Here is a 26,970-nt window from a genome sequence, read left to right on the forward strand (position 1 = left end):
GAAAGGATGGGAAGAAAGGGAGAAAAGTTAATCACCCTTCTTCCCCTCCTCTTAGACTGCCAGCCCACTGAGTACTGAAAAGAACTTGTGTAGATATATTTCACGTGAAAAAAGGGTGATGCTTTTTAGTCTATACATATTTGTTTATGGCAGTGCATAGAGAAGATACATACATAGTCTCCACAAGGTCTTCTCTGTTGGTATCGTCTGAGTTCCTCCTCCAGTTTCATGGCAGCATTCCTCAAATTGTTCTTTTCCTCACTCAGACTGCTGACAAGCCCTGTCAGCTCTGCATTTTGTCTCAGAAGTTTTTCAGTTAGTGAGGTAGCGCTGGCCCCCGGGGGCAACACTAACTTCAGCTAGAAAGGAAAAAAACTTGCATGAGATCAGATTGATACGACTCCTACCCTAGATGACAAGTTTTGTGGATGATAACAGTGCTTTGTTACTGTATCAGAGAAATCTGAAAAGCGTAATTTTAATTTAAACAACAGGTGAGTTAATACACAGTTATAAAGTATCAGAGGGATAGCCATGTTCGCTGTTCCATGTCTCTAAGACTAACAGATTTATTTGGGCATAAGCTTTCAAGGTAACTCCCTTCTCTTCATGTGCCAATATATATTTATGCCTGTATCTGTAATTTTCACTCCATGCATCTGAAGAAGAGGGTTTTTTACCCACAAAAGCTTATGCTCAAATAAATCTGTTAGTCTTTAAGGTGCCACCGGACTCTTCATTGTTTTTACACAGGTGACTTTTTATGGTATGTTATAGCAGAACATTTCATCACAAACTAGTCTATTATAATAATAATATGCAATATTTATTTTTATGATGTTCATATTTGTTTCTAAAAACCGAAAGAGCAGTTTTCAAGTTAGTGCTATCTTAGAACAAAACACGGAAAGCTAATTCTGAACTACTTTGAAAACATGCTTTGCACTGATGTTGGCTTTAAGGTTGAGCTCAGTCAAGAACCAAACATTGCACAAGTGTTATTCTTTGTGCCAGACTGCGTCATTTCATGTTCTGAACATTCACAATTACATGCAGATTTTCTTGTTGCATTCTCTTAGTAAAGACAACATAGGTTAATTAAATATCCTGTAAAAACGGATATAGTAAATATTAAACACTGATTTTTCACATCCGGGAAATAGTGAGTAAAGTTTTTCCCACAGTAGGTTTCAGCTATATGAGTTACTTTTAGTACTTCTCCTAAAGAAAATGCTAGGAAATGTGAAATATACGTCAATTTGTGATTTCGTCTCAAAGTTGACAGGTAAAAAGAAAAGGATTTACAGCACTCTTTGCCAATGTTAAATGAGCACAGACTATAGTTGACTCTTCACTGTATAAGTTTACTGTATAAGTTTACCAAAAGTGATTATGTTCTCACCTCTTCTAGTTGGGACAATCCAGGTAATGTTCCCAACAGTAAAAGAACATCTTCAATATTACTTTGTACCTCAATAAAGTTGTCATCATCTGCTGTTTCAAACTGTAACCTGGAATGAAAATAGCAAATATTTATAGTGTATGCAGAGTAATACAATGTAACTACAGTGAAGTATACGGTACGAGATTTCTGCATTTCTGAAGGAAGGCATAGGGAAAGTGATTGAAATTTCAAAAGTAAACAATGTTATGATAAACCCAATTCTCAAAAAGTAGAACTGTCTTTTTCTGGTTATTGAATTTTTTTTTTTTTTTTTAGCAAGCACCGCTTTCAGTTTTCTGTAGACACTGTTCATAAATACAACAGAGGGTCCTGTGGCACCTTTAAGACTAACAGAAGTATTGGAGCATAAGCTTTTGTGGGTGAATGCATTCACCCACGAAAGCTCATGCTCCAATACTTCTGTTAGTCTTAAAGGTGCCACAGGACCCTCTGTTGCTTTTTACAGATTCAGACTAACACGGCTACCCCTCTGATACTTCATAAATACAGACATTTTGAAAAGCTGGCCATTTCTCAGGTAAAGACACTCACAGTCCAAAAGAGTTTAATAACATTCCAAAGTGCTCAGTTTCCCATTTAGGCACCTAAATTAAGCTGGCCAGAGTTTAAACAGCACTCAGCACTAACAGCTACTGTTGTTTGGAAGGGGAGCTTTACAGTGCTGAGAACCTTTGGACTTTTGGACCCCCAGTCTCCCCAAAATTCTTAAACCGTTGTGACCAATTGTATCTAAGACATTTTCAGAAGTGCAGAATATGTTCAAAGTACACCTCTACCCCGATATAACGCTGTCCTCGGGAGCCAAAGAATCTTACCGCGTTATAGGTGAAACCGCATTATATCGAACTTGCTTTGATCCACTGGAGTGCGCAGCCCCACCCCCCGGAGCACTGCTTTATCGCGTTATATCCGAATTCGTGTTATATCGGAGTAGAGGTGTATTGCACTTCACACTAAGTTTTTCTGATATTAAATCAATGTAATAGCAGAGTCAAAAACGGATTCACACTGGGCTTCCATGCTGCTGGTGTCACAAATAAAGTCCCCTCTTAGCAAGGTGGTAGCCAGTAAAAGAAGGTTCAGGAATGTCAATCTGAATGAGAATTTTGCAAATAAAATTCACAATTTATAGAGTCCCTGATAATCCTTTTTGTTTCACTATGAATGTTCAAAGCATTACTGAATACAATAATTACTCAGTTCTTTTTAGGGGTTTTCCATCTACATCAAGCTCAAGTAACCCCCTCCCACCTTGCATAAGAAGCCTCCTTTTTTTGTCTGAACTGATGAAGGATTACACTAAGTGTTAATATTTAGAACTGGATTCGCTACTTTGTGATCCAGTTTTATGCTGGTGTAACTTGACTAAAGTGACGCCACATAAAACTAGAGCAGTGGTCTCCAACCTTTTTACGCCCAAAATCATTTTTTGAATTTCAGGGCAACCCAGGATCTACCCCGCCCTTTCCCTGAGGCCCTGCCCCTTCCCCAAAGCCCCACCCCACTCACTCCACCTCCCTCCTCTCTCACTCGCTCTCCCCCACTCTCACTCACTTTCACTGGGCTGGGGTAGAGCGTTGGGGTTCAGGAGGGGGTACAGGCTCTGGGCTGGGGCTGAGGGGTTTGGAGTGTGGGAGAGGGCTCTGGGCTGAGCCTGGGGCAGAGGGTTGGGGTTCAGAAGGGGGTGAGGGGTGCAAGCTCTGGGAGGGAGTTTGGTTGCAGGAGGGGGCTCCAGACTGGGGCAGAGTGTTGGGGTTCAGGAGGCGGTATGGGGTGCTGGCTCTGGGAGGGGCTCAGGAAGGGGTTCCGGGTACTGGAGGGATTGCTGGCTCCGGGAGGGGACTCAGGGCTTGGTATGCACGAGGGGGCTCAGGGTGCAGGAGAGGGTTGGGGTGCTGGCTCCGGGAGAGGACTCAGGGCTGGAGGTTGGGGTGTGGCCTCCCGCCGGGCAGCACTTACCTCCGGCGGCTCCTGGTTGGCAGCGCTGCTGGAGATCGCAATCAACTGGGAGATCCTCTAGGATCGACCAGTCGATCACGATCGACCAGTTGGAGACCACTGAACTAGAGTAACGCAGGAATGGAAATTCTGATTCAAGTGCCAAGATGCTACAGTTTGTTGGCCGCTACTAACAAAAACATGTAGCTGAAGATGCATCTAACCTGCTGGCGGCTTTGTGTGCCAATTGTTTCAGCTTTGAAGATACATTTTGTAGCTTTTGTCTGATGTTCTCCAGAACTTTACTTCCTTCACTTAGATCACCTTCTCCTTTCACTTCAGTCAGCGTGGGGTAGGTTGATTCATTCGTTTCAACTCCTTCCATTTTCTGCTGTAGAACCCAATTTCTTGTTCTCTCATTGGATGTATCCCAAGTAATCTGCATACGTATGTGTAAAAATGCAAATGTTACATGTATTTCAATTGGAAAACACTTAAAATGTACCCAGTTCTAGGTCAAATTACAGAAAATAAAGTGCACATTGAGTCAAATTCTACACTGAATTATGTCCTGTGTAACCCTATTTACTTGAATGAGGTTGTATGTGGTCTGAGTCAGCACAGAGTTTTGTCCATTATTCCTCACCTTTAGCAAGTAGGTGATATTTCCAACACACGCGGCCACATTTTGGTTTATGTGGGGTTATACACCCCTTCCAAATGGGCTCAGATATGCCCTGAAAAAAATGGTGTTCCTAGGTAGGCCAATCCTATGCACAATCACCTGGAGCATTCCTGAATAGGAATAATTTGTTCAATGGGCTAGGTGCTGGGACTACAGCTTGGTCTGCTTGGCAATGGATATATGTATGTGGACGTACAGTCAGGCTTTGCTTACTTCTCCATTTGCCACTCTCAGTTACCCCCCTCTGTGATTTCAATTGCACAGGACACATGGAGTGGTGTCACTAGATCTTCCTGGAGTAGGCAGAATTGGAGTGGTCTAATGCTCCTGCCCATGATTTTGGCAGCCATGCTATGCCTCACCAGCCAGGATTTAGCCCAAAGCAAGGAGAATCCCCAAAAGACTGAATTAAAAGAGTAACAAATGAATTTGATGAAAATTGCTCCTCAACTTTACTGGCCATCTAATCAAACTAGAGATTTAAGAGCAAAGTGACATCTTCAGAATTCAGCTCAGTGTTACACATTTTTCTAAGCTCTACTGTACCTCATTGAGATTCTGGCACATTGCTCTTTCAGCTTCCTTTTTTTCCTCCCTTGCCTGTTCTTTTTTCTGTAGCTCCTGTATTATTTCCTGCAACTTCTTTGCCTCATACTCTAGTTTATGAACATGTTGTCTCTTCTCTCCAAGCTGCCAGTGAAGATCTTCCACTGTGGACTCCAGTTCATGTACTTTCTTCTGTGCTAATATGTTAGCATCCTGTTCTGTTTGTAGTGTCTTCCTCTGACTCTGCCTCTCCTTTTCCATCTGTTGCCTCATTTGCACAGAGTCAAGTTTATACCTCTCCATCTCACTGACTAACTCTACGATACGGTCATGTTTTTCATCCATTTGTTTTTGTAAATCTTTAAGTAACTCTTCAGTTGGTTTGGGTGTTCCATCCTGCCCCTTATCTTCAACCTTCTGAAGCTGAGCACACAGTTCTTTCTCCCTTTCTAGGGCACTGCTCATTTCAAGAGCTCGGGCTTTCTCTGATTCAAGTAGCACCTGAAGCTCAGAGTTACGGCCTCGTTCATGTGACAGCTGGGCTGCATTCAGAACTTCCTGGGATTCAATTTTCTGTTGCAGATCACTGGACAGCTGTTTCTCTTGTTCCAAAAGTTTATTTAATTGTAAATTCTTTTGTTTTTGATCCTCAAGAGAAATTTTCAAATCCTTCAATAAGAAAATAAAAGAAAGTGACTGGTTATATTCATTTAAAATACGCCCTTTTGCTGAAAATGTAAAGTATTTAAATCTAGACCATTGCCTTTAATGCCATGAATCTTGATTAAAAAACAAACATTAAATACTATAGAGAGCCAAATTCTTCCATACCCTGTGCTTTGAGAGGTAGCATGGATGCTGGGAAATGCATCCTCTGCCACAGGAGTCCTGCCAGCCAGGATAGGATTCCATATGTTGGGCCCTGGTACACAATGCTTAAAACAGGACCAGCAATGTGCACCTCTGTATAGTGCTGTGTACATTCTAGCTAGATGTGGGGGCTGTGTCTGCTGCCTTGTCAGCCAATACATCTCTTTGAAGATGTGGTATATGCGGGCTGACCCCTTTCCTACTTGTATCTGAAACACCATTGTTGCGATACAAAGCCAGCTGAAATTCATATGAAGACTCCCATTGATTTCAACGGGCTTTGCATCAGGTCCTTTCTGCCCCGCTGCTTGTATGGGAGTGATTCTGTACACCCTCTTCCAACTCCAGTGAATATACTGCAGCAGCAGAGGGGAAATTCTAGCCCATAGTTTGCACAGTACATTAAACAAAAGGTAAGATGGGATGAAATGTTAGAGAAAATCTGGAAGTATTTGTATATTTTTTAATGCTGAGGATAATTTGAGAGCAAAGATAGGGTACCTCTAGCTCTTCTCTTCCTCTTTCTTCATTGCGTTCCATTTTAGCCTTTTCCTTTTCTAAAGCCCATTGACGCTCTCTTGATTTTTTCTGTTCATTTGCCATTGTATCTTTTAACATATCTAGCTCAGCTGCTTTTTCTTTAACTTCAGTCCTAAGAAAGATACACAGGCTGCCTTTAGGGTTATTGTTTTTGTCAAAAAGCCACAAACTACATGGGGGAAAAAAAGCATTTAACATTAACACACATACAAAACTGCTTTTTAAGTCAGTGTGTAGGAGGTATATTTGCAAAGTCAGTAAGGAGAATCTGTGAAAATTATTTCCTTAGCATGATTTTCCTGCCCTGGTCACCTCTGCTGTTAACCCCAAAGCAAGAGTAATTAAGTCACATAAGCTACATGGAACTGCACATAAAACTTATCACAAACTACCTGTAACTTTCTCACACCATGTCAGTCTCAGCATAAACTGTTTTTATCTTGCTATTGTGTTAATAAAATATTTAAAATTTTATATATAATTGTCTAAAGTAAGTACAGAAATCTCAACATATCTGTCCATAGGTTGTGAAAGTATTTCAGAGGAAGCGATAAGTAAAACTAAGAAAAACGAAGCTTTCCTTGTTTCCATAGGATTACATTTCAATTGGGATAATGGGCTACTTTTCCTCAGCAATGTATTATAGAAATCTTAAACTCAGATGGTAAAAATTTTCTCAATAAAATGAATATGGTAATAAAAGGCAATACAAGAATGAACATCTAAAATGCCAATGCAGGAAGGGTTAGCCACTGAAAGCCACACCTGATGGTTTCCAAGTCTTTGAAGTGCTTGTGCTGGGCCTTAAGGGTTGTTTCAAGTTCTAGTTTAGCTTGGGCAAGTTCATTCTTCAGTTCTGAAACCATCATTCTCTCAGAATTCAGCTGTTCTTGAAGTTCAGCCGCTCTGTCCTTCACACTATGGAGCTCCACTTGCATCTCCAGTATCTGAGACTGCTTCTGCTGCATGTTGTACTCCAGCATTTCTAGAGATAACATCATTAATATGGAACTTACCCAGGTAGCATTCTACAAACAATGTTACTCATTTGGGGTGAAATTTGCCCCTGTGCATACGACCATCACAATTACTCTTGCTCCACATAAGCTTTCAAAATGGTGCCTAGGCCCTGTGCCAGATCTGTGTACAGGAGTGAATTTTACCCTTTGTGAGGATCAGTTAAAACATAAATATTTGTTTAGCAGGACTTGAATGCACAATTATTTCAATTTCTTGTACCCAACCTTTGGCTCCCACATGCCTTTAAGCTTGCAGGATCTGAGCAGGATCCAAATACTGTCTTTGAAAAGGGGCATGCTAAAATGACTGTAGTCCATTAACATTTTAAGAATTATAATTAGATAAATATATACATTCTATAGATTATTTGGAAATATATAAAAAGACTCATACATTTTGATATTGCAAAATATACTCGTATGTAGAAAACATATTTGGCACAAAGCACAGAAAGGTTATAGTAAGTACACATCTAGTCTTTGAACATTTTTCTCTGTCAAGTCTATACATAACTTAATCTTAATCACTATCAATGACTACCCATTTTAAAGAGATACTCTCAAAGCTGTTAGACCTAAAAATTGAAGTACAGGCTCAGAAAAAATCCTGAAGATGCAAATTTCAATATGGGTTCACTTTCAAAATCACTCAGCATCTCTTTAAATTAGGTAACAGAGGTAAGAGTTTATAAGCAGAGAGATTATTTTAATTTTCAAAAGGTAGATTGGTCAGATAAGAGTAAAAGTTTTGAATCCTCAAAATGACAGACACAGGATGAAGGGCACAATCTGAGGAAATATACCTACACTCTATCTGTAAGCATATTTTTAAAAGTGTGTATGAACACACATGCACAGGTATACACATATAGTATTACCACATAAAGAACCTTGACTTTTTGGATCAATCTCTTGTTCTCTCTTTGGATTAATTTTTCTATTGTTCATCTGAGTGCGCAGTACTTGAATTTCCATTAGCAAACTTCTTCTATCTGCATTCTGAATGAAGTCCATTGCCGTTCTCTGGCTAATAACCTGTTAGTGTTACAAATTTAAAAGTAAAACTCCAGAAAGTAATTAATGCAACACTTAATAAAGGAAACAGTTGCTTTGTAATGCTGTCCCACTGCATTTGTACATCAGCGATCAAAATTTAACATGCTTTAAATAGAAGTAGTGTTTTATATTACCTGTTCTTGAAGTCTGTGCTCTAACTGGTTCATCAATACAATTGCATCCTTGGTACCCAGTTCTGCAAGTTCTGTTTGAAATGCTGCTAGAAGAACATCCTGTTCTCTCAGAAAGACTTGCTGAACAGCATGCAGAAGTTCACCTCGCCAGTCTGGGACACTTTCAGGAGATTCACAGTTTGCAAAAATCTACAGTGGGATAAAAGTGACTAAGTATTTAACAGAATTGTAAGTATACTGATTATGTTAAATTATAATTTTATGTGTGCAGCGTCAGTGGGACACTAAACTTCTTTCATTCAACAGATATACAGATACAATTTGTGTCTGTGCACATACAGATTTGTGTGTATATATGTACTTACTGTATACATGCAATTATTCTCTCTGTATGCATAAATACTACCTAGTGCATGCAAACTGACATTTGCATTTTTCACAGGGACAACTTAGATCCCTACATTTGAAAATTTGACCCCATGTAGCAATATTCTGTTTTATATTGCATCAGATTCTCCTTTTAGTGGTATAGCTTTTAAGTTGGAACTCTATGCACTGACTATTACAGCACTTAGTGGTACTGTACCACACCACTGAGTGTATACTGTACTAATGGCTTTTATGGATCAGAGTTAATCATTTTATAGTGACACTGCCAGATTCTTTGACTTATTCCTTTCCTTTTGTGCCCTACAGGCAGTGCAACAGGAAAGGAAACTACCCACATATCTGAAGCAGGGAGTACATTTGTGTAAGGCTCCTCAGAGGGCATAGAGCCAGTGTATCTTGCTCCTTAGCCAATCCCCTGCAGCCCTAAACATAGAAGATGTGTTGGGGGTGCACTCCAGCTAGCCCCAGAGCTGGTAAACAATCCCTTGCAGACGACTGACACCTGGGGCGGAGAACAGCAGAGAATCAAGGAATTGTAACCGCAAATCCTTGGCTGCAGCAGATAGACTACACTGTTACTTACTGTGGGCCTGATTCTGCCACCCTTACTCACATTGGTAGTATCTCACGCCATATCTAGTCCCATTGAAATCACTGAGCAAGGCACTAGTCGTGGTAAGTAAGGGTGTCAGAATTCATGCGTTTTTTTTTTAATTTGATTTCAAATTATAAAAAAATGCATCCATCCATTGCTCTGAGAGCATGTACAAATAGGACTCAATGATCTGTCTCACATAACATCTTTCATAGCAATCTTACGTCTAGAAATGTTTGTAAAGATTGGCTTACTATTCTGTACCTGAGTTCCCAGGGATTTTGTATTGTTAAAAGGTGAATTTCACTAATGATTTTTTTAAGTTCTTTTTTAAAAAAATCTCACAGGACTATATTTTTTTAATTTTGCAGTACATATGTATGATGTATATTTAGACTCTGATAAACAACACAATATCGTTGTTACAACATGTAAGTCAGGCACAGATGGAGAAGGGTACTCTGAAATATTTGTAAAAGGTTTATACCCTTCCTCTTAAGGCCAATTTTCCAAATATAGGCATCTAGATTGTGGCACAAACAAGCATCATAAATCACTAAAACATGAAATAAAATGAATGAAATAACAAAATAAAGTCCATCTTATAAAGATAAATATTTTTTCCTGTCACTGTAACTAAATATTGGAACACTCCAACATTTAAAACGAACATCTCCAATAACCGGCACAATGAGAGACAACATTGGGCAAAATTGTAATGCAGAGGCAACATGAACATCTGATTGGAAGAACAGCTGTAAGGTTCAAGTGCATTATATTAAAAATTACCAAATTCCCAAGTTCTCTTAGTAGAAAGAAACTATTGATTATATCTGGCCCAATTCTGTTAGGTGTTGAGTACCCTCACCTCCCATTGATCTGAATGGCCTTGTCTCGAATTGGATTTAAAGCTATGTTATTAGATTGTGTTATTAGATCTATCCAAATAAGACCTTCTAAAACTCTAGTCAAAATAAAGTAAATTGTACTGCAGCATATCCTGAACTGGTTGAATTAAAACCTAGGCTCCTCTCTAGGCTTTAACTCAATCAGTTTAGCACATGCTAAAGCAGTGGTTCTCTGAGGTTACGCAGAGGTCTTCCATGGGTACATCAATTCATCTAGATATTTGCCTAGTTTTACAACAGGCTACATAAAAAGCACTAGCAAAGTCAGTACAAACTAAAATTTCATATAGACAATGACTGCTCTATATACTATACACTGAAATATAAGTACAATATTTATATTCCAATCAATTTATTTTATAATGTTATGGCAAAAATGAGAAAGTAAGCAATTTTTCAGTAATAGTGTGCTGTGACACATTTGTATTTTTATGTCTGATTTGGAAACAAGTAGTTTTTAAGTGAGGTGAAACTTGGGGGTACACAAGACAAATCAGACTCCAGAAAGGAGTACAGGAGGCTGGAAGGTAGAGACCACTGTGTTAAAGTATAAATTTCTGGAAATTTGCTGAAGATTCTGAAAAATTCAGTTTTGGTTTGACCCAAACCAAATTCCACCCCCCTATTTTTCGGGACTGCCAGTGAACCAAAAAAATCAGTTATTCACACACCTCTAGTTTCAAATGCTGCTGTATAAATTATTTTGTTGTAAGTAGAGTTTTATAATATTGTTTGTACCTCAGTTTCCCTATGCAGTTGCATTTGTGTAATTAAATCCTTCAAAGATGAAACAGTGCTCAGAAAAGTTTTCCTTTCCTCAAGCCATGATTCTGTCCCTTGTTTAAGAGACAGTATATCCCTTTCACTGTCAGGAAATTCAGTGAGAGACAGCACCTGTACGCCTTCATGATGCACTGCTCGTAGCAAACCCTATAACAATAATATAAGAAAAAAATTATAATACTGACAGTCATAATAGTGATCTTGGCTCATGAGCACTAGAATTTGGCATCAGAACGAATCAGAAAAAGGAGGCTGGTTATGCAAGGGGAAGCACTATCTATTTATAAGTAGCTTGATGAATATGATTAATGTTGAGACTAGAAATACTGAAAGTGCCTGATTATTTTAGTAGGGTTTTAGAAATATATAAAAAAAAAACCCAAAACAAATATTGCTGTAGTCCCTGAAGTTCATTACAAAAAAATCTGTTACATCAATACTACAAACTTAAGCTGAGTTCTCTACAGAAACTTATATTTTAAAAGTTAAGCCCTGGAAAGTTTCCATTCAAATTTTGAAACTCGCATATGGGCTAGGGCTAGCACACAAGATTGGTGGCAGGAGACACATTCTTCTTTATAATGGTTAGAAATGAAAATAGCATTCTTCTTTGTTAAAATTATTTATATAGTTCTCGCCTTTGCTGGTAGCCAACATATTATATAGTGGTGATATTTGAAAAATGCAATTAAAGAATTTTTAAAATATCTACTATATATAGGGCACTTCTTCACAAAAAGAGAAGATCTACATTTCAGACTGTATTAAGGAGCTTTAAAATTATCTTGTTTTGAAATAAAAATTACATCAGCTCTAATTTACCTTTATTTTCTTTGGAAGCAGATCTGTTGAAGTTTCATCTTCTTCTCCTATTCCTTCTGATACTATGTCAGATCCCTGGCTCTGGGTGAGATAAATTCCTTGACTCCAGTCTGAACTAGAGTCTAAAATAAAAGGGAAAAACAATAAAGTTGAATTGCTGGGGAAACTTTAATTAACAGATCACAAAAAAGGACTTCTGTTTCTTGGTTGTTAGGACAAGTGATTGCATAACATCTAAGTTTTTTTTGTTTTGTCTTCTAAGACTGGCTTATGCTTTTCTTCTTTGCTTTCAAAACACAGCAGCAAAGAAAATCATTCAAAATTCTGGGAGACAGAATCAAGACATTTATCTGAACACTACATAAACCTTTTGCCAACTGACCCTTCTGAGTATCTGTAGTCTCTGCCTCCAGTTGAATCTACTTCCTATTTGCTACTGTAGGATAGAGTGTTTTAATTTTTATGGTAAAAATTTGATGGGTCTGACTCACTCCTGTTGGTGCACACATTCAGATCACACCTGTCTGCAGCCATGGAAAGAGGTGCATGTGAGGAAGCATTCCCCAGGGGAAGGAGACAGTAATACTGCCACCTTGAGAGATTTTGCCAGCAGCCCGCAGTTTTAAATTCCATTCAGGGCTGAGGAGATTGCCCTGGATTAACGCTGAAATCAGCATGAAGAAACGATGGAGGGACTCTACCCAGAGAGAAGGAACCAGCTTCCGATTTCTTTCCTCAAGGCAGCTCCATACCCCCTCTGTCACACATACATTTCTGTCCTAGAGTAATTAAGGTTCACATAGAGATATAATGCTCTTTGCCTTTCCCAGATGTGCCAGCGTGAGATTACTATGGGATTTTGTTTTGATTTTCACTGCTGCTCCTGTTGTAATTCCTTTTGTTATTGCAGGTTGCTTTTTGTTTTGTTTCTTGGGCAACAGGTCTCAATGCAAGGAGTTCCTTTAACACAGAAGCCTATCAGGCAAACAGGGGGTGAAGATCAAGGTCCTGCTTACAAGTTGGGTTTGAATTGGATCAAGTTTTCATTACAGACACTTGATGTTCCTATGGGAAGATCGTGGGTAAAGAAGAATAAGGGGAAGATCCCGCCTTTATAGGAGGCAAAACTAAGTAATTTTAGGAAGGAACACTTGCTGATAGTATTACGTGTTGCTTATTCTGTGTTTTTTCTGAACTTTAAGTTTTTTGCTGTGCTGCTGCTGCATGCTGAAAGTGGAGAAGAAAAGCATCAAGTAAGGACCGGTTGTGTCTTTAATAAAATCCTGACTTTGGTCCAAAGTCACAGTAGGAAAGTCATAATTAATAAGAAGGAAGCCTGCAAGACTGATATTTTACCTTGTCAGGTGACTTCAGTTTCCATTGTGCTAGGATTAAAGTAATGCACAGCTACTTTTGTTTTCTATCATACAAACATAATTTAATTTATAATACTGTTATGGGAAATATGAAGACTATAAAACAATTGTCTCTCACCACTAGAACATCCATCTCTGGCCATATAAGATGCAGTGTGTGGAAACCCAGAAATTGGGACTGCCTATATTTGGAAAAGAAAACATTTAAAACTTTGCAAAAAAACCAACCGGACACATAAGGGCCCAGATTAATCAGAAGAGAGCAGCTGAACAGAGGACCACATGGGCTACTCCCTCCTAGTCACCCGGCAGTATAGATCCTCTCAAAAGGGGGCAGAAATGGGATGGTTCATGGGCCAACACTTCTGCTTCACAAGTCTATTGAGCTGACTGGGCACAAGAGGGCAGCAGGTTGCTCCAGCCTAAGGGATAGTAAAGCTGGGGAGGGATTTAGGAACTCTCCATGGGGTGGAGCAACTCTACACAATTCCAAACACAGTACAGTGCCTTAATGGCACAGTCTTCCATGATTAAGAGGACTCAAAATAGGAACCCTTACTTAGGAGTAGCATGAACTAAAAAATTCTTTATAAAATACAGAATGACAGAATAAATTTTTTTTTACAATATATACCTCTTTAGCTTTCAAAGTTTCTATGACCTCCTTCAAAGCATTACATTCTTCTGTTAATACCTGGACTGCAACAAACTGCTCTCTCTTCAATGCTTCAGATTCAGAAATATGCCTGGTTTCCATGTCCATGATTTCAGCAGCATGGAGTTCTTGCATTTGGTCAATTTTCTCAGTAAACTCTCTTATGACCTCTGCAACCTCCTCTGATGAATATTCATTTTGTAAATCATTTTGGATTTCTGCATTTTTAACAAAGACCTGTAAAGTTTGGTTGGAGCTATTGATTTGCATAGTCTTGTCAGTCTGAGATGATGAACTTTTTCTGGTGAAAGTTGGGTCTTCTTTGGTAGAAACATTATCTGGTTTGTTAACATCCTTTCTGCTTTCAAGTTCTGCTATTTCCTCTTCCTTTCTCATATAATCTGCAAGCTTCTTTTCTGCTTCAACTAGTTTGTCCTTGACTCGGTGTAGCTCTTCTTGAAGATGTGTCATACTTGTTTCTCTCACCTAGAGATATCACAAATTTGAATCGCAGATATCCAAATACCTTTAAAGAACCAAGTTTAGTATTTTTAAATGCTCTATTCCAGGGGTCGGCAACCTTTCAAAAGTGGTGTGCCCAGTCTTCTTAAATTAGAGTGAATAAATGGTTTCCCGTGCCGGTAATACATTTTAACGTTTTTAGAAGGGCTCACTCTATAAGTCTGTATTATATAACTAAACTATTGTTGTATGTAAAGTAAACAAGGTTTTTAAAATGTTTAAGAAGCTTCATCTAAAATTAAATTAAAATGCAGATCTTATCAGTTTAGTGCAGTGTTTCTTAACCTGGGGTGCACGCACCCCATAGGGGTGCGAGATGTGAGATTTTTTAAGAAGGTAAATCATTGAAAACACAAATTAAGCATAGGCACATACATACAACTACTTTGTTTCATCAAACCTATGTATTTATTAACATTATGCATGTTTTAATGATTACTGTAATATACAAGCAAAGTTTTCAAGTTTTTAAGTTAATTGTAGTGTAATTTTTTATAAGGGCTGCAGAGCCCTGGGACCAGGCCAGAAGCAGAGCGCTGGGCTGGCTGCCGGTACCCCAGGCTGGCAGGAGGGCTGAGCAGGGCCGAGGCCCAGACCCCGGCTGGCAGGGGGCCGGGCAGCTGGAATCCCAGACCAGCAGCAAGGTGAGTGGGGCCAGCGGCTGGTATCCCAGACCAGCAGCAAGGTGAGCGGGGCTGATGGCCGGGACTCCAGCTGGCAAGGGGCTGGCAGCCAGGACCCCAGACCGGCAGCGGGCTGAGCGGCTCAGCCTGCTGCTGGTCTGGGGTTCTGTCCGCCGGCTCCTGCCAGCTGGGTTCCTGGCCGCTGGCCCCGCTCAGCTGCTGCTGGCTGGGGGTTCCGTTCACTCAGGCCAGCAGCGGGCTGAGTGGGGCCAGCGGCCCGGACCCCAGCTGGCAGCAGCGTGCCAGTAAAAATTGGCTCGCGTGCCGCAGGTTGCTGACCCCTGCTCTATACAATGAGGAGTCACAGCTATTCTTTTTAGATTAATCTTGTTTAGATGGATTATGTCTGTTAGATGATAACACAAAGTTATCTCAAGAAACAGACTAGATCCTGTAAATTGGTATAACTCCCTTGAAGTCACTGGAATTGCACTTATTTGCAGCAACTAAAGATCTGGTCCACAGCACCATGTAATTTTCATAAATGTATGAACAATGTGTACTGTACAGTCATTTTTATGAATTTTTTTTTCACTGGAAGAGATAAAACAATTATGGAACGATCCAGTTCTTACCATTAATTCCTCTTGAAGTTTTTCTGACTTTTCTCTGTAACTACTCAGTTCTTCCTTGGCAGCAGCTGATTCAGCTTTGATTTTCTCTAGTTCACTTTCAGCAATGAATACACTTCCTTCTTGACTTTGAGTTAGTTCTGTGACTACCTACATGTCAGTACAAAATATAAGCAGTAGCAGATAAAACATCTATTACAATGGCATCAAAATACTGATGATGCTGACCCCTGCATGCGACTCCACAAAAGCTAGAGATGAGCCAAGCCAGGTGAAGAAATGTCAATTGCCTTGAATAGGTGGCGTTCTGACCAACCTAACCTCCCAGACTTACGTTTCAAAAGGCCACTTTTCTAGATTAACTGGGATCCTCAAACTGAAAAAAGAAGTGGAAGTGCTGTGAAAAGGATAATCTTCTGGGAAGCTCTCTGGCCAAGGATGGAAAAAACACTAATATACTAAAAGGCAGCAACAGGGATGGGAACAAACAGTAAGCCTCTGGAAAATGAAGTCTGCTAGACACCATAAAGTTTTAAAGTTCTGACCTTATTTCAATAGCATTTGTACAAAAGGTTTTAGCATCTGTGGTCCAGACCCTGCATTCCATATCTGTGAACTTCAGACTTTCAGCAGCAAAGCTGAGGTTTTCATTAAATTGCTAGCTACAGAACATACAATCTCTGCCTTGGAAAATGGAAGATAACACTCAACTCAACTTTGACTCAGAGGGTCAAATTAACAAGTGACATAACTGGTGATAGATGTGTGAACATAAATTGGCATAAGTTAAACATTGAAGAGGTATAAGGCCAGGGTTATTGCAGAAAGCTACCAAAGGAGGGTGTAAAAAGGTGTAAGAGAAAAAGGAATCTCTTTCAAACCACATGCACTTTTTTACCCCTTCTTAATCCTCTTGTTGGCTGTGTTTGTTACTATGACTGTCTTTTTGCGTCCTAGGCATATGAATTACATAGATGTGTAATTTAACCCCCATATACTTCACCTCTAAATCTGATCCATGGAATGGGAAATTTCAGACATTAAGCAGCAGGCCTAGAATGTGGCAAGCCATAGGATCTGTCACAACCTCACTATTATTAGATGAGGAGACAAGGATAAAACACTAAGTTTCTTTGAATTTGGCTTCCATAATTTTAATAAATGGCATTGACAATGAAGTTAAAATTGATCATGTTAACAAGTCAAAACTGGAAAGCAGGTATCTGTGCAATGAAGATGCTTTCCTGGCATTAGATAAGAGCAAGGAAACTAAATCATCCAAAGCAGGACCAAGCTCTAGTGCCTTTGTTATTTACGTTATAAGAGCATCCTAAATTGGAATTTACATTATACTTTTGTGAGATCAGCTTACTTCAGCTACATGGGTTTTCATGCCCGTTCATTCCAAATACAGATGGAGTAACACTGCTAATTTAATATTCAAATAGAACATTGTTTCCTAAAAGCAAATAGCATTGAACCGTTGTTGCAATGTTAAAAATGTGTAATTGTTGAATTCATACCATTTTAATAGTTGTAAGAAGTGACTATCTTAGACAGGAGTTGGAATGGGATTTGGGTAGAAAGACTAGCTTTTCGGACTGCCTGGAGAGGAAGTAGGGGGACGACTCCTCTTGAAGAAAGGAGAGATGGTCTGTATAGTGGATATATTTATTTATTTATTTATGTATTCATTCATTTTGAGACCTGGGGAGATCCAGGTTCAGTTCCCTGTTCTGTCACAGATTGATTTGCTCAAGATCACACAGGAACTTAGCCTCTTTGCCCCATCCATATAATGGGATAATAGTACTTCCTCCCCTCAGAGGGGTGCTGTGAGGATAAATATATTAAGGATTGTGAGTTGCTCTGATACTATGATAATGGGGATTGTATGAATGGATAGATCAGATAGTGATATGCCCTTGGTTATATATGTACAGAGAACTTTGTTAGAAGAATCCCTTTGAGTGGATTATACCTGCTTGTATTTCACTGCAATATATACAAATAACTAGGGCCCAATACCACAAAGTGACTTAGGCTTAATACAGTGGTGGTTAAGAGAGTTTCCTGAGAGGAGGAAGACTTCTATTCAAATCTTTTCTCCCCATCAGGTAGCATGGGGAATTGAAACTGGGCTTTACACATCCTGGGTGAGTACTTTAACACAGGGCTAAAGGTTATAATAGAGGCACTACGTCCAGCCATTTTGGATGGAGTTAGGCATACACCGCTGCTGTTCTTGCAAGAAATGGTTCGGGCACCAAAGGCGTTTCCCTTCCCTCCCTGCAGCTAGCTTAACTACCTGAGAGGGCAAGACATAGGGCACATCCCTTCAATAAGCATCTCCTTTTGACTAGATTAGGCAGCTCCCTGTCTAGCATGCCAGCTTTCTCAGGTGCCTCTCTCTCCCCTTTCATTATATAGAAAGCCTAATACCTAACTCAAGCTTTATGATTTCCAGTGATTTTTTAGGTGCCTAAAAGTTGGGCAGTGCAATGCTGAGTGTCACAATGCCTAAGACCCATTGTGATTCAAGGACTAAATCAATATGCATGCCCCAAATTAAACCTTTAATAAAAATACATTTAAGACTTCCAGTGCCTCAAAAATCAATCTGCAGATTCATGACAAGCATATCAATCTTATTATCTTCAGAAAATATTCACAAAAATTGAGAAAAGTATGCTTAGTTTTTTAAAACACCTGTTTCCCATGAAAAGGCTGGATCTGTTTTATTCAAATATCCACAGGAAATCAATGTGGAATTTACCAAAAGTGCAATTTTTATTCTATTTGTAACTCAGAGGAGTATGTATATCTAACACAGCTCTGAATGAATCTGTTCATGCAGTAACAGAATATTAATGTCTTTAGTCTTATTAAAAAATGTGTGCACCCACCACAGTTCCCATAAAAATAATTGGTTCTTAGGCAAAGTGAGCAAAAGATCATGAGGCATACAATTTTTTACCTCAGATGTTTGCTCCTCTCCCTGTTTAGGGGTCTTTTTAATATCCTCTTTGTGTTTTTCCTGAATGTCTTCTAGTAACTGCTGAAGTTCTAACAGTCTGTTTTCTTTTTTTATAGCCTCCTTCTGTGCAATTTCTGCATTTTCTTTTTCTAGCTCCAGGTTATTGTACATCTTTGCCAGCTGGTTCTCCATCTCTGAAAGTTTCTCTGTTAATACTGATAATTTTGATTCTGTCTCTTCTTTAGCTATGTGATTTACATTTTCTGTTTGTGTGTGTTTGTTTGCTTCTTCAGCGCCTTTGGAAAATGCCGGCATTCTCTGCCTCAATTTATTTTGCTCCTGAATTGCATTCAACTGAACTTGGCTCACAAGAGCAGCAGCAACCTTTTCCTGAAGTATCTCTTCAAGTTCCAGTATTTTCTTTTTAAGTTCTTCTGTTTCAACCTTGGCTTGCTCTTTCAAGTCCTTTATTTGGTTGTAACACTGGCACAACTCTGATTCCCTCTCTTTAATAGTTGCCTGAAGTTGCTGCAGCTTTATCTCCATGTTGCTGATGGTGATCTTTGTATTTTCTTCCACAGACTTAAGCTGGATTTTATTTTCTAGCAGCTCTGGTGACTTCTCATTCAGGGCTTCTTCCAGTTTCTCACTTTTGTCTTTGCTCCTGTCCCCTACTTCTGCCTTGTCACTTTTCATCAGTAAATGCTTATATTTCTCTGTTATTCTCTCATGTTCCCTCTTTAAGATATCTAGTTCTTTCTTTATATGGTTCATTTTTAATTTAGTTTCTTCAAGCTCATTCTTTGTCATGGATGATTCTACATTATTATCTTCCACTTGCTTCTTCAAAGCTTCTTTTTCTGCCAACACTGTATCAAGCTCCTGTATCAGACTGTCAGCATCCTCCTGAATGGAAGCAACATCTACAGGTTCTTTTTGTTCAATGTTTGCCAACTCCTGCTGAAGTTTTTCAATCACTTCATTCAGCTGTTCTATTTCCTCTTCACTGTTTTTCTTCACACGTTCTTGATCACTTTTTAGGCATTCTATCTGGGCTTCAAGTTCTCTTATATGCTCATTTTTTTCTTCAATAACCTACAAAGTCAATGACAGAAATTAATAGTTACTATAATAGTTAATATAACAACCAGATTATGCTTTCTCCTGGATTTGCTGGCAGCAGTTTGTTTAATCATTCATACTGACATCTTGTGAAAGAATGTCATAGCAATAAATGAAATTGCCTTGATGATTTATCGCTCATAGATCTTTACATGAATCAAAGTACATGCATGTCGGACTTGGAAAAGAGGTGTGAGCTTATTGAACTATCCACTTTCTACAAAACTACATGTGAAAGCTGAAGCTTTCATAATATTTTTTCAGCTTTCTTGTCTAAAGCTCTGACAACATCCATCCCCTGTGCAAATTATTACTGAGATTAAAGGGACTACCAGCTGTGGTAAGGTCTGTGCAGATAAATCTCTTTGCACAATCAGGGCCTTAGACATAGTTTGAGTTCCAGCACCCAAGAAACTAAGGGCATGGCTACACTTGCAGATGTAGAGCGCTTTGAGTTAAACCAGCCTTTGTAGAGCGCAGTAGGGAAAGTGGTGCAATCTGTCCACACTGACAGCTGCAAGCGCACTGGCGTGGCCATATTAGCAGCTCTTACAACGACCACAGAGAGCAGTGCATTGTGGTCGCTATCCCAGCATGCAAGTGGCTGCAACGTGCTTTTCAAATGAGGGGGGCGGGGTGGAGCGTGACCAGGAGTGTGTTGTGTGTATGTGTGGGGAGGGAGAGTGGGTTTTGGGGGGGGTCTGAGAGCATGTCAGCATACTGTCTTATAAGTTCGGACAGCAACAGACTCCCCTCCCCTCCACCTCTCTCTCTCTCTCACACACAGCATTCCACAGTAATGCTTTGTCTCGGAGCAGATAAGCATGCCGGCTGTCAGAAACGGAGATTTCAAAAGGCATATCGGCATGCCTGCAGTGATTCCAAAACAATGACAAGAATGGCCACTTGACTTAAGGGGATTATGGGATCTTTCCGGAGGCTGATCAGAGCGCAGTAATGCAACACCTCGTTCACACTGACACCCAGGCATTTCAGCCAATGTGCACCAAGTGTTAATCTTCTCGCCGAGGTGGACTACCAGGAGCGCTCTAGCCCTGGACTCAGAGAACTCTACATGCCTTGCCAGTGTGGACGGGTAATGAGCTAGGGCACCCTGGGTTGCTTTAATGCGCTCTAACTCGCAAGTGTAACCAAGCCCTAAGGTTCTTGGAATCATATTACCTTCAGAGAAATCATCTTGCAGTATATTCCACAAATAATCTCCCTCTCTCTAAAAAAGTGTGGACCCTCAGTCTTGAAAATAACAGTTTCAAGACTGAGGGTCCTAGCATACACAAGTTAGATACTATATTCAACTAGATTAGTCAGATACTGTATTTCTTCACCATTAAAAAGAAGCAGCTCCCCTTTCCAAATATACATTCATCTAGTGATATTCAGATAAAGCTATATTGGCTCTACCACTTAAAATATTCATTGGATTTTTATATGGAATGTGAAATATAATGGATTTATAATGGAAATGCAAACAGGCCCTTAACTATATTGATATTATTAAGCACAAATATGATATAGATTTTCTTTTCTTTATATATGTACCGGTATATATATTCTGTGCAAGCCACTTGTAATGAAGTAATTTATTTTGTACAAAAATGTAATTGAAAGAAGAGAGAGATGGAGATGTGGCACTATTTGTCAAAAGAATCTATAAGGCTGTCAAAACAATTCAGCAACAAAGAGATTTGTGATGATACAAGGAGAGCAAAACAATACAGTTCTGGACTAACTCATGATATCTGAAGTTACCAGATTCATATTCTTAACTACCTAGAAATTAGTTGAGTAACGGAAACAGCCCAATATGTCCTCACTGAAGAGGATGACTTTATGATGCAGATAATAGAGAATATGATCAAAAGAGAGACTGACTTCTTTCTGAGCTTGAATAAGAGAAGAAAAGGGAAATTTGGGATCAGTGAACATAAAAATTTACCAGAATAAGGAAAGAGTTCACCAACAGCAGCAGTAATAAAAGAGTATAAGATTTCAAGAGGATAAGTTTTGGAGAATTAAGAATATAATATGCAATGTACAGTGGGAGAAACTTCTCATTCCACAAGTGTAGAAGAATGCTGGAGGACCCTCAAACACACATAATACAGGTGCACCAGAGTAAGAGGAATAAGGATGAGAGAAACAAGAAGTGGTCAATATGGCTTCATCAATGGAATTGATCAAATATCTTAGGTTAAAAAAAAGTCTGTACTGGAAATGGAAAAGTAGCAGGCAGGCAAACAAGAATATTCAGTCAGTCAATACTTGTATAGAAAAGATAAGGATAGCAACAAACAATGAGTTAATGATAGCCAAAGTACTTCACAGAGTAAAAAGGGCTTTCAGAAGAATATCAGGAGCAAAAAGCCCACTAAAGAGAAAATAGGTCAGCTCATAAAGAAAGTTGGGGATAAAATTAATGACTACAAAATATTAAACTGCTGAATTTCCCTTTGCTCTCTACCCTTCAATACATTTAGACAATTAGGAAAATTGTAAAGTTGTAAAATGATCTTATAAAAATGGCAAAAAGCAAGGTTACTTGGAAAATGTGAGCATATATAAATCAGTAGGGCCAATTTTGCATCCTAACTAATATGTTAAATACATTTTCCAATTAACATATTTTTGGAAAGTCTCAGAGAATTGCAGAAATCCTAGAAGACTGAAGAAAAGCAACTGAGGTACTGATTTCCAAAAAAACAAAAGAAGAGTGATCCTGCCAATTTCTACCTAGTATGTTTCATTTCTGACCCCAGTAAAACTGTTGAGCAAAAAAAAATCATTTCTCTTTTAGTGGATAATGCAACCATGAGTAACAAGCAGTTTGGGTTTATAAAGAAGAAATCATGCTGTAGACATTTGATTGGTTTACCACAGAATTACATTTGAATTTTAGTAAAGCATTCACACAGTATCAAGAAATCCTGCACACAAAATTCATTTAATTAGGCACGAGTATAATATGCAATTAGTCAAATAGACTGAAAGTTGGTGAAAGACCACAAAGAAAGTGATTGTAAAAACAGAACAAACACTGAAGGGAGGAAGAGGTCTAGAAGAGTAATGAAGGGATTGATCTAAAGTAGTGGTTCCTGAACTTTTTAGCAAGCCGACCCAACAACTGCATTTTGCCTGATTTTGTGACCAGCACAAGGTCCATCTTTGGAAAGGGAGGTGCATACAAAATCATAGGCTAGTGTCCTCCTTCTCCACTGCCACCTCCTCCTCATCCTTGCCCCGCTGAGAGGGCACTGGCCACCTGCAGCAACACCCTCCGCCCTGGCCCCGCAACCCTAATACCGGCTCGTTTAGGTGGGGAGGCCCCAGCGGGGAGCGGGGGTTTGAAGGGCGAGCCTGTCTCACACTCACTCTGCAACAGCAGTTCCTGTCCTACAGGTTTGGGCCTGGCTTCCTACTCCGGGCATTGCAACCTGGTGCACAGGGTTGCCGCGCCACTCAGGTTTGGCCCAGCCACCCTTCCATCATGACAGAAGGACAACTGGGCAAAATTTGAGTGAGTGGCATTGCAATCTGGTTTAACCCAGCCGCCCTATGGAACAGGAGCCACCGCTGCAGAGTAAGTGCAGGGTGGGGGGCCTCCCCTCTGCATTGGGCCCACAACCCTCCTAGAACCTTTATGTGATCCACTGGCAGGTCAGAAGCCATTGTTTGGGAAATACTGATCTAAGGTCTAGTCTTATTTATATCTATATCTTGCACCAAGGAGAGAAGGGAATTATTGAACATGCTAGAGAATATAACTAAGAGTGATGGGATGAAATTAAGAAAGGGATAATATAGGTTGAATCTGAGCAAGGCTTCTGTTTTTCGAGATTTAACAACTTCATTTTGGGGGTTATTTTTGAGCAATTTTTGAATTTTACATAGCTCAAAAAAATCAGTCTTTTTCGGGGCTTTTTGTTTGTAAATACTGTAATGAGTAATGTACACTACTCATTACTCCTGTACTATAATGACTAATCTCTTCGTAATGTTCCCTAGAGCACTTTAACTTAGTACTCTTTCTAACAGCACTAGTTAAAGTAGGGAACCTAATAGGTTCTATATGGACCAGTTAATGAACAACACACATTAGAGCGCTTTAGAAATCATAGCCCTATAGTCTGCATTCCTGTTCTATGCAGATAAGCCCCTAGACACAAGTAACCATTTCTGGGGGTTTTCTGGTGTTCATTTGATAAAGCGAGCACCTGTACAGTAACTGGAGTGCTTTAAGATATTTGTCCCTCAGCATGCTCCACTTCAAGTGTGTGTATGCCCATGCAGTTTCAATCAGAGAGTTCTGTCAGCAGTGTCTGCGGGCCCATGCCTGCACCCTATACATCCTCATGCTCTGGGTCCAAGGGCACGTAGGGAAAGGAGGACCTGCTCTAGCCACTCCAGTTCTTTCTCTACCACAAAGTCCACGGGTAAGACCTCCAAAGCAGAGAGGAAGGAGGGCAGGCAGTGGAGCACCCACAGGGACAAAACATCTTGAAGAACTCCAGTTACTATATAGGTAAGTAAACTCCCCTTTTTTAACATGTTGTCTCAATGGGTGCTGAACTTCAGGTGGCTCCTGGGCAGTGCCCCAGCTATGGCGGATGCTGAGCAGATGGACTTAGTACACATCAGAGAACAGCCTAGCCAAAGGCTGCATCTGCCCTAGAAGCAAGCCTGAGAACATAGTGCTGGGAAAACGTGTGCACAGATGCCCATGTGGCAGCTTTGCAAATATCTGTGATAGGTGTGTTCTTAAGTAGGGCTATAGAGGTGAATTGCACCCTGGTGGAATGGGCAGTCACTGTAGGTGGAGGATGCACTCTGGAAGCTTTGTAACATGCTACAAACTATTCATTTTTGGGTGGAAATTGATGATCCCTTCATTCTCTCTGTGACGTAAACTAGGAGTCTAGGAGAAGCTCTGAATGGCTTAGTCCTATCGAGCTAGAAAGCAAGGGCTGTTCTCACATCCAGAGTATGAAAACAGGCTTCTTCCCTTGAAGTATGAGGTTTGGGATAAAAACAACTGGTAACTGAATGTTCTGATTGATATAGTAGTTGAGCCACACGGAAACACCAGCATTTCAAGGTAGACAGTGTCGTGAAGAGGTTTATCTCTGGGAAGCCCCCAGGCAAGACAAATCTCCTCAAAGACCAGATTGTTCAGCTCCCATTCATGGTCCTGGTTGAAATGTCTGCTCAGGGTGTCTGCTATGGTATTTTCTGAAGACTCTCGATGCAGTCAAAAGACCAAACAGAAGAACTTAGTACTGGTGGCAGTGATTACCAATGACAAACTGTAGGAAGGTCTGTGAGCTGAATGCACAGCTATATGGAAATATGCATTCTGGAGGTTGAGCGCCTCAAACCAGTACTCTGGAGCTAATGATGGAATTATTGCTGCTAGCACTAGCATCCCGAATTGCTGTGTCTGGATGACTGTGTTCAGAGTCCTGAGATCCAGAATCAGTCTCCATCCCCTTTTTTCTTAAGCACAAGTAGTATTTGGAGTAGAACCTTTCTAATCAAGTTGGAAGGAACAGGTTTGATTGCCCCCCAGAAGCAAGAGAGATTAGGAGACCCTTCTGAGAAGGGTCACTGAAAAGGGATGTGGAGGCGGGGGTAGGAGGGAGTTGAACTGGATAGTGTAACCAGATAAAAACTATTTCTAGTATCCATCTGTCTGACATTATATGCTCCCAGGAAGGTCTGAAATGGGAGAGGCAATCCCCTAGGGTGGGTGGAGGGTAGGACAATGCAGCATAGATCCATACAGTGCAGTGATTCGTGGCCTCAGTAAAGCATCAAAATGGCTGCTTGGAAGAAGTCGCTGACTGCGAGGAAACAGCAGATGATGGGCCCTTTTTGTGGAATATGGACCTCTTATTAGATGGTTCTGGCAGTCTTGAGGAGGTTGGATACTGAACTGGTGAGACCACTGTGACTTGCTATATTTTCTTTTTGATGCAGGGATGTAGATGCCCAGAGACTGCAGAGTCTTTGAGAGAGTGTAGGGATTCATCTGTGGCCTCACTGAAGAGCTTGGGCCCTTCTAAAGGAAAATCCTCCACTGTATTTTGTATCTCCTTGGGGAGCCTGGAGGATTGCTGCCATGAAGCTCGATGAATGACTATGGTGGCAGTCAAAGAAAGATGCTGTGTCAGCTGCACTACAGGAAGCTTACAGAGTTCTGGCGATCATCTGGCTTTCCGTGATGAGGGCTTGAAACAGGTCCTTCTGGTCTTGAGCCAAATAATAAATGCAGTGAGAGATTTGCTATAATTCATAGTCTTACTGTGCCATCAAGCCATGATAGTTGGCAACCCTGAACTGTAGTGTAGCCAAAAAGTAGCTTTTGTGGCCAAGAAGATCCAGCTGTTTAAATTCTTTGTTGTGAGCGGTTGATCTACCAGAGATTTTGGTCTGGAATGGGTGAAAAGATACTTTCAACCCTTGGTTGATAACAGTACTTATATCAGCCCCCTTGCCTGTAGCTGAAATGATAGCAGGTGTTTGCCATATTATACAGGCTGGTGACAGCATGGCATCATTAACAGATAAGGCTACTTGCCTTGAGGAGAGGTATACAAAATTTCCACCAGTGAGTGTTGTGGTTCTTCTGTTTTCTCCAAGGGGATCTATAAAGTCTTAGCTATTCTCTTCATGAGCTCTTGGAAGATATTGCAGTCATCCACATAGGATGGTGGAGGGGGCATAACTCTCTCATCTGGTGAGGAAGAAGATTTATTAGATGGCAATGTCTTCTCCTCTGCCCTCATCTCTTGTTCTTCTGGAGGGTCTTTGTGGGGAAGAGAGTCCCAGGGTACTGGTGGCGGCTGCTCTTGGCAGGTCCTCTTGTGTGAGGGCATTCTATAGAGCTGGTCCTGATAAGCTGATCCAGAAAACCCAGTGTGGCAGGGCATAAGTTAAAGGAAAGGGACTCCATGGTTGTTCTTTAAAAGGCCCACAGAACAATCATTGACTGGTCCCTGGAATCTCATCCTCTGGATATACTGCAGGAGAGGGAGACTGGAATGGAAAAGTAATTGTATCCTGGATGGAAATACCAGCATCCAGCAGAGGAGCCAGAGGCGTTGGTACTGGGACCATGTCAGTACTGGTGGTCAAACTGGTACAAGTAGCTGCGCTGGTATTGGTGGCCAAGTTCTTGTGTCAGGGTGTGGTAGCACCAGAAGATATGTTGCTATTGGCAGGAAATTCCTCTTGCCACCTCTCAGTAGATGGCATTCGGGCTCTTCTGACATTCACAGGTCTTGAGAGTAGAATC

General features: G+C 40.3%; 1 protein-coding gene across 6 annotated transcripts in view; it reads right to left on the bottom strand.

Annotated features, from left to right (window-relative positions):
• The window catches only part of AKAP9 (A-kinase anchoring protein 9), a 206,306-nt gene that overhangs the window by 8,212 nt on the left and 171,124 nt on the right, over positions 1 to 26,970 (bottom strand). For 3 of the 6 annotated variants that reach the window (XM_054020483.1, XM_054020480.1, XM_054020478.1), the window contains 14 exons: positions 18,537 to 19,631; positions 15,563 to 15,709; positions 13,762 to 14,268; positions 13,246 to 13,309; positions 11,752 to 11,873; positions 10,885 to 11,076; positions 8,254 to 8,442; positions 7,942 to 8,098; positions 6,810 to 7,029; positions 6,006 to 6,156; positions 4,635 to 5,303; positions 3,628 to 3,842; positions 1,403 to 1,511; positions 174 to 359 (listed from right to left, as the gene is read on the bottom strand). In XM_054020483.1, the coding sequence (XP_053876458.1) occupies positions 174 to 359; positions 1,403 to 1,511; positions 3,628 to 3,842; positions 4,635 to 5,303; positions 6,006 to 6,156; positions 6,810 to 7,029; positions 7,942 to 8,098; positions 8,254 to 8,442; positions 10,885 to 11,076; positions 11,752 to 11,873; positions 13,246 to 13,309; positions 13,762 to 14,268; positions 15,563 to 15,709; positions 18,537 to 19,631 (4,023 nt within the window). The remainder of the gene's footprint in view (positions 1 to 173; positions 360 to 1,402; positions 1,512 to 3,627; positions 3,843 to 4,634; positions 5,304 to 6,005; positions 6,157 to 6,809; positions 7,030 to 7,941; positions 8,099 to 8,253; positions 8,443 to 10,884; positions 11,077 to 11,751; positions 11,874 to 13,245; positions 13,310 to 13,761; positions 14,269 to 15,562; positions 15,710 to 18,536; positions 19,632 to 26,970) is intronic. The other 3 variants (XM_054020481.1, XM_054020479.1, XM_054020484.1) reach the window with 1 other exon arrangement.

The sequence above is a fragment of the Malaclemys terrapin genome, chromosome 2 (genome assembly GCF_027887155.1).
Source record: "Malaclemys terrapin pileata isolate rMalTer1 chromosome 2, rMalTer1.hap1, whole genome shotgun sequence".
Lineage (NCBI taxonomy): Eukaryota > Metazoa > Chordata > Testudines > Emydidae > Malaclemys > Malaclemys terrapin.